This window comes from Prosopis cineraria, unplaced genomic scaffold (genome assembly GCF_029017545.1).
Source record: "Prosopis cineraria cultivar Desert tree isolate PC_DT_omini unplaced genomic scaffold, ASM2901754v1 PC2, whole genome shotgun sequence".
Lineage (NCBI taxonomy): Eukaryota > Viridiplantae > Streptophyta > Magnoliopsida > Fabales > Fabaceae > Prosopis > Prosopis cineraria.
Genome location: NW_026555333.1, coordinates 2,665,767 through 2,678,469, shown reverse-complemented (window position 1 = coordinate 2,678,469; position 12,703 = coordinate 2,665,767). Strand labels below are relative to the sequence as shown.

At 32.2% G+C, this 12,703-nt stretch overlaps 1 protein-coding gene across 1 annotated transcript; it reads left to right on the top strand.

Moving 5' to 3' along the window:
* The first annotated feature begins 6,076 nt into the window (after positions 1–6,076).
* On the top strand, positions 6,077–10,020 carry LOC129303222 (protein kinase STUNTED-like). Its single transcript, XM_054942381.1, has 10 exons — positions 6,077–6,521; positions 6,648–6,745; positions 6,976–7,225; positions 7,297–8,013; positions 8,107–8,355; positions 8,436–8,599; positions 8,689–8,768; positions 8,880–9,027; positions 9,120–9,269; positions 9,473–10,020. The coding sequence occupies exons 1-10, from the start codon at positions 6,344–6,346 to the stop codon at positions 9,713–9,715; spliced, it is 2,277 nt and encodes a 758-aa protein (XP_054798356.1). The 5' UTR covers positions 6,077–6,343; the 3' UTR covers positions 9,716–10,020.
* The last annotated feature ends 2,683 nt before the right edge of the window (positions 10,021–12,703 follow it).

Sequence of the window (12,703 nt, the reverse complement as noted above, 5' to 3'; positions counted from 1 at the left end):
GAGAGAGGAGAGAGATTTTTAAGTTCCTGCTAGGGCAAGATGGAGTAAAATGAGCACTTAAATGAGGCGATTGCATTCGACGCTCATCATCATGTGGCCAAATCATGGCGTTTCATTTCAACTTAAAATGTCTTTAATTGTTCATTTTAAATAAATTTTTAAATATTGAAATATTATATTTATTAATATAAAAATTATAAAAAATTTTCATATTAAATTTAGACTGTTCAAAATATATTTATATGATATGTAAAAATAATAAAAAATTAATATTAAATTAAGTCATCAATATTATAGCTGAATTGTTCAAAATATATTTGAATAGTCAAAATATAAAAAATATAAAAAAGTTAATATTAAATTAAACTTTTTAGATTAAATATGTACTGGCTAGATTGGTAATAAATAAATTGATTAAAATTTTTTATATTTTTTAAAATTTTTATTTTGATAAATGTAATTAAAGATAAAAAATAAATTTGAATGATGTAGATTTCATCAAATATTATGAGTATCATGGACCTTAACCTTAAATGAATACATAAGACAGTCTAGATTTAATATCAAAATTTTTTATAATTTTTATATTAATAAATATAATATTTAAAATATTTTAAAATTAATTTAAAATGAACGATTGAGATATTTTAGGCTGACATAAAAGTCCACGATTTGGCCATATATCGATGAACGCTGTGATGAGCAATGAATGCAAACGCTTAAATGAGAGGGCGGTGATGGGCGGGTGGTTGATGTGAAATTGTGAAGGGGGAAAAATTGAAGACACAATCCAGCACGAGAAGATGGGGAGATTTTCATGTGACGAGGGCTTGAAAATGAAAAGAGGAAAACAGGAAAGAAAGTGAAATGTTTTTAATTTAACTGTGGCAGAAGATGGGGATATCATGCTAGCTCACATGGAGGGACTCCCCTCACTCCTCAACCCCACAAGTATTATGCATTGTACCTTCCCATTATATTCTCAGCCCTTTGCCCCACCTACCCATCTCCCCGGCCCATGTATATCGTAGACAACACCAAACCATACCCATGTGATCCTCCACCACCCTTAAAATTAAAACTCTCAACATATTCAGAGATTTTTTTTTTTGGGTGTAGATGAAATATATCGCAAGAAGGAATGGGATTTTGAACAAAGTGCAGTAAACACCCTAAATCTAGGAAATCATTTGTCAAGTCTTGATTTATCACACACTTTGACTGTTATTTTGGATGCTTCACCGTCTCCGCGGGTGGGCAAGATGGTGTTGTATCCCATGTTCATCCTATGCAAGATTCGATGGCAGTCGGAAAATATGGAATTAATTCAGAGCTGAAGCATTGGGATTTGTCGAGGGGGAAAAAATCATGCAAGAATAACAAGTAGAGATTTGACAATGTCAAGTTAAGATTACTTGTAGGATATTTCTACAAAAGGCACGTGCAAGATGCCACCGACAGTGGGTGTTGCTCCCATTGCTATTGTTCGTTCCGCAATCACTCTTGACCCTGATCACTCGTACTATTCCTAGGGGCTGCTGACAGCATCTAGGCTGTTAGGCTTGTTGATTTAATTAAAATCACGGCTGTTATTTATTCATTTTTTTTATTTTTTTATTTAAAAATATAAAAAAAATTAATTTTTTAATTCTCTAACTTTTAAATTACTTATAACTCAATTACTCAATTATAACTTATTGTAACTCAGTTCCTCAACTATAACTCACCTATAATTTAATTCCTTAATTTTTAAATTACTTATAAATTAGTCCCTTAACTTTTATTAATTTTTTTCATATTAACTTATATCTCACATCAATGAGTAAGAGGAGGGTATTTTAAAATAATATATGAGTATTTTTTATCTCTCTTATTTGGTGAGATTTTTAAAAAAAATAAAAAATAAGGATAGAGTTATGGTGAATCAAAAGTTGAGTGATTGAGTCGCAGCGAGTCATATTTGAGGGATTGAATTACAAGTGATTTAAAAGTTAAAGGATTAAAAGATTAATTTTTTCAATATAAAAATATTTTTAATTAAATCTAACCATTTAATAAAGTAGTTACCTACTTTTAAATTAATCCTATTTTTTTATATCTATCTTATTATTAAACACATTATAATAAATATGAACTCATTTATTAATAGAGATATATTTAAAAAAACAGTGATTACATTTTAAAAATTAAAAATATTTTATATTTTTTAACATTTAATTTTTTTAAAAAATATTTTATATCTTTTGTCGGAAGAAGTATCTAATTCACACAAGCATATCATTTTCACGCAAAAACTAAACAAAGACTTCAACCAAGAGAACTAGATCGCACATAGACTGTTTTATGCATGAGTGTACGGTGCAGGAAAACAATATGCTGCGACTACTCTTTTAAAATAATAGAGGGTCCTAATTCAACCCCGTGGGGTACAACATCTTTCAAGTTTGAACCCATGGTGTCCATGGAGCCAACCCGATCCTTTCCTTGCTTTCAATATATATATATATATATATATATATATATATATATATATATAAAATTCTGCGAAATTTTAGACAAGTTATACTATTATTTATTGACCCATAAATAGAGTTAAAAATGAATTTTTTTTATCATATTTAATGTAGAACATTAAGCCCTCACAAAACTAATATTACACCGTTGGAACTCGCCTATCACTTTATTCTAATTGCCTCATCTATAATTTAATTTTTATCATGAAAAACTCTCATTTGGATATCACTTGAATTGTTTAAAACAATCGTACAAATAAACTAATATTGGAAAACACGTTAAAAACACAATAACATTTTTTTCTTTATTTTTAAGTAACCGTTTACCTCTTTTAATTTGATGAAAAGTAGCTGATTTTAACTTCATTGCATACAGAAAAATTAATGAAAATTTGTACATATTTATAAGTCATAAATAATGACACTTACATTCAATTTTATCTCGTACGAGAAAACTTAAAATACAAATAGACAAAACAATATTGGAGTCGAGTTGCTCTTGAAGAAATGTTGTTTGAATTGAGCTGGGTTGGGGTCTGGGGCGGCTCTGGAACTGGACCTGTGGGTAGCCAAAATGCAAAACAACATTATAAGGGAGCTAAAATTAGTTTAGCATTTTTTAAAAAAGAAAAAATATATACTTTTTAAAGTTTTTTTTTTTTTTTTTTGGTGACCTGGGTTTTGGGGAGAAATCCGCCCTTGGCTGGGGTAACATAAGTGGTAACAGAGCAGTGCTGTCTGCGGTGGGATGGCGAAAGCGGTCATGTGGGGCACAATAAACACTACTGTTAACACGTGGACGAGCTTGGATTACGATCCCGTGATGACTCAGTACTCCACGTGGCAGAAATAGAAGAGGAGGGATCAAGGTGGGTCCTACATTAAGCTCTTGAGTAAGGGTGTACACAGGATGGGATGGAATCGACACACTCCTATTATATGTCCCGTCTCAAAAAATTACCAGGACTACATTTTTATCATGTATCCTGTCCTTTTCAAAAATCATGCCATCTCATTAAAAATTAAAAATAGGACTTGAATAAGATCGAGACATCTCACCGCTTCGATAAAGTGGACAATGTGTGAGAAAATCTTCAATAATCACATTCATTAATTAAAATTTTAAATCATATAACTTATTAAGTTTAAAATTAAAACAATACAAGTATATAAATAAAAACAATTATTGAATTGCATCAATAATAATTATAAACGTACAATTTAAAGTTAAGTATACATGAGATATAGCATGTTATAATAGCAATTACAACTGATTTATAAGCTATAAAAACAATAACAATGGACAAGCCTAACACAATATTAAGCCATTATTCTTTTTTTTAATTGAAATATGTTAAGCTAATGACTTTTCATAAAGTAAAGTAAAAAATACGAAATAAACAAAAATTATTGAATAAATAGATATAATAATAAATTATATTAATATAATTAATATATTATAAAGAAAGATATTAACATGTACTGCTTACTTATCATTAAAATTATTAATATAAAAAATTTAATTTTAAATAAGAATAGCAAGTATTGAAATTATAATTAATAAAAGTATGAAATATATTAATATGATTAACATATTTAGTATATATTTTTAAAATAAAAAATAATATATATATTTATATTTATATAATATTTAGGACGGGATGAATGTCTCGAGAATAATTTCATATCCTGTCTTGTTTCACACAATTCTATCTTAATTATTTTTAAATTGAGACAAAATTTATTTTAATATGATTGGAATAAAATCAAAAAAGTGGGATAGATATAAATTGAATGCCCTATTCATGGGCGACGAGTTAAAGGTTGAAGACGAAGACGCCTACTAATCCCCCGCCATCCGACCCTATGGACTCTTAGCCCATCCTTCTATTTTTCTATCCAGTAAATAATAGCAAACAATTTGTCATTTGATTTAAATGGAAGTTTGGCGGCTTCAATTTAATATATACTTTTTTTTTATGCCATTGGTCCAAAAAAAAAAAAGCGCTTAATTCTCAAGTTACCCCGATCATCAGAGCTCCTCGTCGTTAATGATGGTGGCAATAACAATAACAATAAAAATAACAATTATTATTATTGTATTGAGTAAAGTTTAAGTAGTCTTGTCCCAAAAAAAAAAAAAAAGTTTAAGTAGTCATACTTGACGTGTTTTTCAGCAACCCTTTGCTGGCAAAGGCATTGTCTTGCTTGTGATGTTCGTCGTCTTTTTTTTGAAAATATTTTTTTTTAATTTAATTTTAAAAAATGATAATAAAATCTTTTCAAATTATATAAATAATAATTTAATTTCTTAAAATATCACAATACCAATAAAGTCTCTACATACCTCTTTATCAATAGCATTTTTAAGAGAAAAGATCATTTTAATCTTAGTAATAAATTGTGACTTTTTTAATTTTTGTAATTTTTTGAAAAAAATTTTGATTTTTTAAACAAAAGTTATGAATAATTTTTTTATTTTTAAAATTTATTTTTTAATAATAAAAATTATACTTAATAAATTATAATTTTTTATTTAATTCTTACAATTCACAAAACAAAATTGTTAGCCCTTGAAGAAAAATTATGATTGGACTTATTTTTTAATAACAAAAATTATACCTAATAAGTTATAATTTTCTATTTAACTTTTGTCATTTACAAGACAAAAATTGTAATTTTTCAAACAGACGTTGTTATTGAATCTTATTATTTTAATAAGGATAGAATTCATTTTTTTAAAAAATTATTAACAAAGAGGTCTTTAAAAGTTTTATTTGGTATTATAACATTTTGAAGGATCAAATTATCATTTATATAATTTATAATGACTTTATTGTCAATTTCTCTTTTATTTTTGCATTATACGCCGGGCTAAAATAAAAATTGGGATTATACATGCAAGCGAAATTCATCTTTGTTCGCATCAGTCCATCGGATTATTTACTCACAATAAATATTATGTGATCAATGCAACATAATCATATCATTATAAGTGGAAAAGTTCAATTAATTCCATGCATAAAATAGAAAGATAGTACGTATTATGTAAAGACTGGAAAACGAAGCAAGTTAAATGTAGTGTGACGTCATTTTATGAAAAGGACAAAATTATTTCTATATAAATGGCCACAGTTTTGCCTCATGAATATTTTGCCTTTTCCTCCGTTCTGATAGTCACATTTAACTATTTTCGCGCACTCGAGTCATTTTACTAATCTAATGTTATCTCCAAACTAATCCACACCACGTTGACCTCATAACTGATTATTAATAAATATTAATTAATTATCCCCTGATTATAATTACGCATAACAAGATTATAACTTCTAATGCATTATTCTCTATAAAATAAGAATAGAAAATGCTTCCAGAAAAAATTTGTTCCAACAAAATGCAGTACGATTTTTTTTTTTTTTGCATAAATTAAAATCGGAGTGATGAATTATTGATGTCTCACCTATGAGGGGCCCGGTTGTTAAGTCATGGGGCACCGAAAACTTGTGAGGCCGCGCTCCGGTAAAGGCAATGACAAGCAAGTTAAAACGACTTCATCAAAGTAGGCTGAGTAGTTGTGGTTGTAGCTTATAATTCCCTTTCTCCTTTCTCGTGTGGTGCGTGTGTGCAAGTGCAAACTCGAGGTTCATGAGCGATTCTTGTTTTAGCAAAACACAGAGACGGTTGAATTGAAACCAAACCTCTCGCTGCCCCCATTCGTAAGTCGCCCAGGTTCATATTATGAGCCTTGCTCAGAGTACAAACTTCAATTACCGGCGACAAAACGACATATTTCATTGAGTTTGACGCGATTGCTGAAACTGACCCGTAACATGCAAATGCTGCAAGCGGGCCTGGCCGGAGAAGGCAGTGACGGGAAATCAAATGGCCGGACAGTGTTGGTGGGAGTGAAGTTGGATCCTCCCAGCAGGGAGTTGCTCACATTGGCTTTGGTTAAGGTTGCTCAGCCTGGTGATTTTGTGGTTGCTCTTCATGTTCTTGGGGACGATGGTAAGTGAATTTGCGTGCGACTCGGGGTTCTTGGTTAGTGCATTCGGTTCTTTTCGGTTTTCTTGCTTCTGGGTTTCATGAATCGAATTGAATTTGACTTGTTTCGCCGATGTGGTTTTTGTATAGAAATTGTGAACCAAGACGGGAAGGCGTCGCTTCTTTCGCTTGTCAAGGCATTTGACTCTGTTCTTGCTGTTTATGAAGGATTTTGCAATTTGAAACAGGTATTCTTATACAGGCCTTTTTCTTCGGCTAAAATGTAATTTTGCGGCTCTCTGCCAATCGCTTATCGAGTCTAGCAAAACTTTCTTTTCTTCCTTTTTGCTTACTTTTGTGAAAAAGGAGCCGGCTTAACTACTTTCTGGGCATAGCTTACTTTAAAATAATAGAAAATTTAGCTTGCAGTCACTAAACATAAAATATCAGATATGAGATTGTTGTGGCAATGATACAGGTGGATCTAAAACTCAAAATCTGCAGAGGCTCGTCAGTCCGGAAAATCTTAGTTCGAGAAGCAAACGCCTGTTCTGCAACTCATATTTTAGTGGGAACTGCTCAAGGTCTTCGTAAAATGCGGTCATCTACCTCCGTAGCTAAGTACTGTTCTAAGAAGCTATCCAAGGACTGCTGGATTATTGCTGTCAATAATGGAAAAGTTGTATTCAAGAGAGAAGGCTCATCAGCCGCTCCTGTTGACTTGCAAGGTTTCGAACTTCCTTAGAGCGTTTTGAATCTCATGAATACTGTATAATTCTCACTCGTCAAATTGTTACAGGAATGGATTGTCATGGCAGAAATGGCTTGCTTGCTTCAATTCACCGGACATTCAGTTCTAGTTCCAGAGTACTAGATGATGGCAACACAGGAATGCTTGACAAGGGTACTTACAAATCTTCGGATAACAGCTTAGCCATGGCCTTTCTCGATTCTACAGAAACCGTTCAGAAACAGAGCTGCTCACTTTGTGGTCCAGCATATGCATTGCCAAATTCTGCTTGCAACCAATGTGCGGAAGAGTCTTCTGGTGACAGTGGCAAAGAGAATTCTATGTCTATAGTGCTTGCACAGACGACCGAGGCAGCATCAAGTGCTAGCGTTCTGTCAGTCACAGAATTACCTGAACTAAAACCCGGTTGGCCACTACTACACAGGACAATTTCATCAGGTCGGCAATCTCTTGACAGGTCATTGGTGCGCCAGATCTCAGTGGTTCAGTGGGCAATGCAACTGCCAAGTAGAAACCCTTCATATGCTGGGGATCATGTTCACAGACCAGTCAGTTCTGGTCCCGATCATCATCAATCTTTGGGTCTAGATAGCGAGAGTGGTGCTATTGTTCCTGTAAATGCTCAAATAGGGACTGCCTCTTCGCCTGACCATAATTCAAGGAAAATTCCTGAAGAATTGAAGTGTCTTTATGAGAAATACTCATCAACCTGCAGATTGTTTAAGTACCAAGAACTTTTATTGGCTACATCAAATTTCTTGCCTGGTGTGTTGTAAATTGTAATACTAATTTAACTCTTGAAGTTCAATTTGTCAAAAAGTATTTTCCCCCCTAATGTGGTTACCTTCATGATTTCAGAAAATTTGATTGGGGAAGGAGGAAGTAGTCAGGTTTATAGAGGTTATCTTCCTGATGGCAAGGAACTAGCAGTTAAGATCCTAAAGCCTTCTGATGATGTTTTAAAAGAGTTTCTTTTGGAAATAGAAATTATCACTACCTTGCATCACAAAAACATTATTTCTCTCCTGGGATTCTGCATCGAGGACGGCAATCTTCTTTTGGTGTATGATTTCTTATCAAGAGGAAGCCTTGAAGAGATTCTTCATGGTACACCATCATCCATCTCTAATTACATTTCATGGTCTTGGTAACTTTTTATTTACATCTTTTTGTTCATGTCAAAATAGGGAGCAAGAAAAATCCACTTGTGTTTGGTTGGACTGAGAGGTATAAAGTGGCAGTTGGTGTTGCTGAGGCTATGGATTATCTGCATAATAGAGATGCTCAACGTGTGATTCACAGGGACGTAAAATCATCAAATGTATTATTATCTGAGGATTTTGAACCCCAGGTAATTTTCCTTCTTGCATATTGATTCCCATAAAATTTTAATTGTTGGCATAAGTGAATCTTCAATCTTTTTTGCTTAATTTTCTGCAGCTATCTGATTTTGGGCTTGCTAAATGGGCATCAACCTCGTCATCTCATATAACCTGCACAGATGTTGCTGGGACCTTTGGGTTTGTACTTTCGACTCCTACATACTTTATCTCATCCATAAATTTATTAGTCGCCTTTGAGAGAAAGTACTCATGAGGTGGTCCTAAACTTGAGTATACTTGTTTTTTTAGCTACTTGGCTCCAGAGTATTTCATGTATGGCAAAGTAAATGCTAAGATTGATGTCTACGCCTTTGGAGTTGTGCTCCTTGAGCTTCTAACAGGAAGAAAGCCCATAAGTGGTGATTATCCTAGAGGTCAAGAGAGCCTTGTCATGTGGGTATGTCTATGCAATCCGGATTCTAGCCTTTGCTCCTTTACCTCTTTTATCACATGTCGTGGTCCAATTATTTGTTTAAAATTACTTTTCAGGCAAGTCCAATTCTGAGTAGCGGAAAAGTTGCACATTTATTAGATCCAAGTTTGGGTGGTAACTACGATCAGGACCAGATGGAGAGGATGGTCTTGGCAGCCTCACTTTGCATCAGACGTGCCCCGAGAGTTAGGCCTCAAATGAGCCTTGTAAGTTATCCGATGGGGACCCTCCCTCTGGAAAACGACTTGACTATTTATTTTGCTTTTCCTACGTGATGATTCATGCGGTTCTACAATTGTAACAGGCATAGCTGATTCCTTGTCTTTATTGTCTTGTTTGAACGCGGCATAATATTCTCACTTGTTGTCGGTGCATTAAAATTTTGTATGTCTATTATTTTGGAGCGCAGATTACGAAGCTCCTTCAAGGTGATGCTGATGTAATTGAGTGGGCAAGGTTAGAAGTTAATGCTTCTAAGGCATTAGAAACGCATGATGATGAAGCTTGTCCACCTTCTAACTTACAGTCACATCTCAATCTAGCATTCCTTGATATGGAGGATGACTCACTCTCCATGTGCAGTATTGAGCAAAATGTCTCCTTAGAGGACTACCTGAGAGGCAGGTGGAGCCGCTCATCAAGCTTTGATTGAGCAAAATATCGGCAAATTGCCAGAAAAAACTCTTTCCTCTTAACTGATGGATTTGTAGATAATACTTACTTGCCGCTTCTATTTGCTTTTGCATCCTCAATGGGATCTCATAAATGGGTTTAGGATGGGAGGTTGTTTGGGTGCCCTCCACCTTCCCTAATAGTCAGAAAGCTAGTATGTGAATTTTGGAATATTTTCCCTTATGATTGTAAATCTATTGGAAATTGTACCAGTTTTAATCCTTTGTCTGTATGGATAAATTTGCAATGGTAATGGTCTAAAAGATGAACCAGTTATATCATATATGTTGATCAGCAAGGCTATGAGCAATTTTGTGTGTGATGCTAAGCTTGCGATTGGGGAAATTTAACAATTTGGTTCCATAGTTTACTTAAATTTTCATGTAGTCCTCTCAATTCATAATTTGGCATATCGTTCCCCAACATTTTAAGTGTTGGGCAAATTGATCCCCATAGTTATGATTTTTTTGAAATAAATCCTTAAATCTTCACATCATAAAACAGGATTGTGGTATGAGAGGAGATAGGGAAAGAAAGGAGGAGGTAAGGAGTTCCTCAGACGTTTTTTATTCAATAATCATTAAACAGCCCTAGCTTTATTTATTGACCTTAATAATAATAATAATAATAATAATAATTGAATTTAAAGTTTAAAATTAATTTAGATTTTAAAAGAGGTTGATAGGATACTAGTATCTTATTTTATTGGAAATAAATAATACTAAGATGATAATAAATCATAATTTTAATGGATAAATATTTTTATTTAAGTATCTCTAATAAATAACATTGGACTAAAGTATATATTTAATCATTTAACTTTACACAATATTTTATTTTAGTCCCTTAATTTTATAAAGTATTTTTTTAATTCTCTAACCTTAACATTGTGCATTTTATCCCAACAAATTTTTACATTGAACCTTTAAATATTAACATAGTGTTCTTGAATATTGACATATTAAGTTTAATTTTTTAAAATAATAATGATTCATACAAAAAATGATTATTTAAAACTAATGATACTAGGTAAAGATTAAAAAAATACTTTATAAAGAACTAAATTAAAACCTTATATAAGTTAGATGACCAAGAGTATACTTTGGCTAATAACATTAACATCTCTAATTATATTAATTAACTATTATCTCATATTTACAAGTAACTTTATTTTGCTTTTTAATTACCCCTTTCTCATCCCAAAGCTCGCCCTATCCATAGATCTTCAACAGCGTGTGTTTCGTTAGTCTCCTATTACCAGTTATTTGATGTTTCTGGCATGCACAAGTAGTTTCAAGGTAATTAACAATTCCAGATTGCAGGGAAAAAAGCAGTTCCGAAGAATTATTTAATAATTACTTTTTATGGTTGCCTATAGTCATGATATATTACTTGCTTGTTTTCTTTTCCATCCAATAAGATCGTGTAGAATAATGACTCAAGTCAACGATTCTTAATTCCGTTCCCTAGTGAGCCTTGTAGGTAGATCAAGCAGCCAATTTCTAAATCCATTTTGATTAAAAGTTGTTGATTTGATGTTGCGTGCCACAAATCAAATAGTGGACCTCTGCGTCCAATAACCATGCTTCCCCTTTGACATTTAGAAAAAATGCAACATATCATTTTTTTTACACATCTAAATCTCAGCCATTCAATGTTGTTAACTAATCATAACCATCTAATGCCTTTTAACCCCAAAAATCCCTCATCTCTTCCTGTGACTCCAGACCACGCTCATCTTCTTTCTTGCCAAACTATGTTCGTGCCATGCAGGAGAAAGCAATTTGCGCGGCAAATGGAGATGATCGAGAAAGGCACCTCATGTAATGATTTTAATGGGTTTGATGACTTTTTAAATTGTGAAAATGATGAGAAGTGGTTGTGATGAGGGGGAAAAAATATTTTCCTGCTTTTTATATACTGGCAATTCTAGAAAATTGATAGGAGCTTATATGTGGGTTTTGATGTCTTTTTCTGGTTTTGTAATTCTTGGTTTGTATCATTCCTTGACTTTTATGTGGATTCTAAAAAATGATATGCTGCGTTTTGTTTGGATGCAGAGGGGGAGCATGTTTATTAGATGCGGAGATTAGCAAAAATATATTTTTCAAATAAATAGCTCAATGTTCCTCTTCACATCTAAATGGACATGATTGATTTTCAAAGCATTTTTTTTATTATGATTTGGCACCACTTGAGATTACAAATAGGCTGTGACTTGAAAATCAATAAATTTTTTCTGTTGGTATGTTTGGTTGCGGGAATTCTACCAGAATGGAGAGGAATTTTAAAAAATTCTCTCGTTTAAAAATGCTTCATTGTAAGAAAGACTACTCTCATAAAATGAACATAGATATTTTTTTTTAAATTTAAGAGGCTTTTTTTTGTATATTTTTAAAATGACTAAATCTTTTACTATAAAATGAATACTAGAAAAATAGTGTAATTTTGTGGCCAGTTTTATATTTGTACCTTCTTGTTATAGCAACCAAGAAAAATGAATGCTGAAATTTGATAGATTGAGAGGCTAAATCAGCCTCACAAAATATTTTTTTTTTGTTGGGTATTGATCTATTAACGATGAGCATCATAAATTTAAATTTAATCATATCTGTTATACAATTTTAAAATGTAAAATATATTAAACATGCATTTTAAATTATTTACTTTTTAATTTTTTTAGAAAATTGCGTATCTATTATCCATGACTATAACTATACGGGACCATTTATCTATTCAATTTTTTAAAAAAATAATTTCCAACTCTTTTTTAATTTTTTAAAATTTAAATTACATTCCTATAATTTATTTTCAAGTTTTTATAATTTAATATAATGAATTTTTCTCATATATTTATACATCTTTCAATTTATGGGCCAATCAATCACGGATTGCATGCAATCCTGATTCAGCGGTACTGGCCAGCCCGTGTTTGATCAAACAGGCAGAGAAGCGATGATTGCAAGTC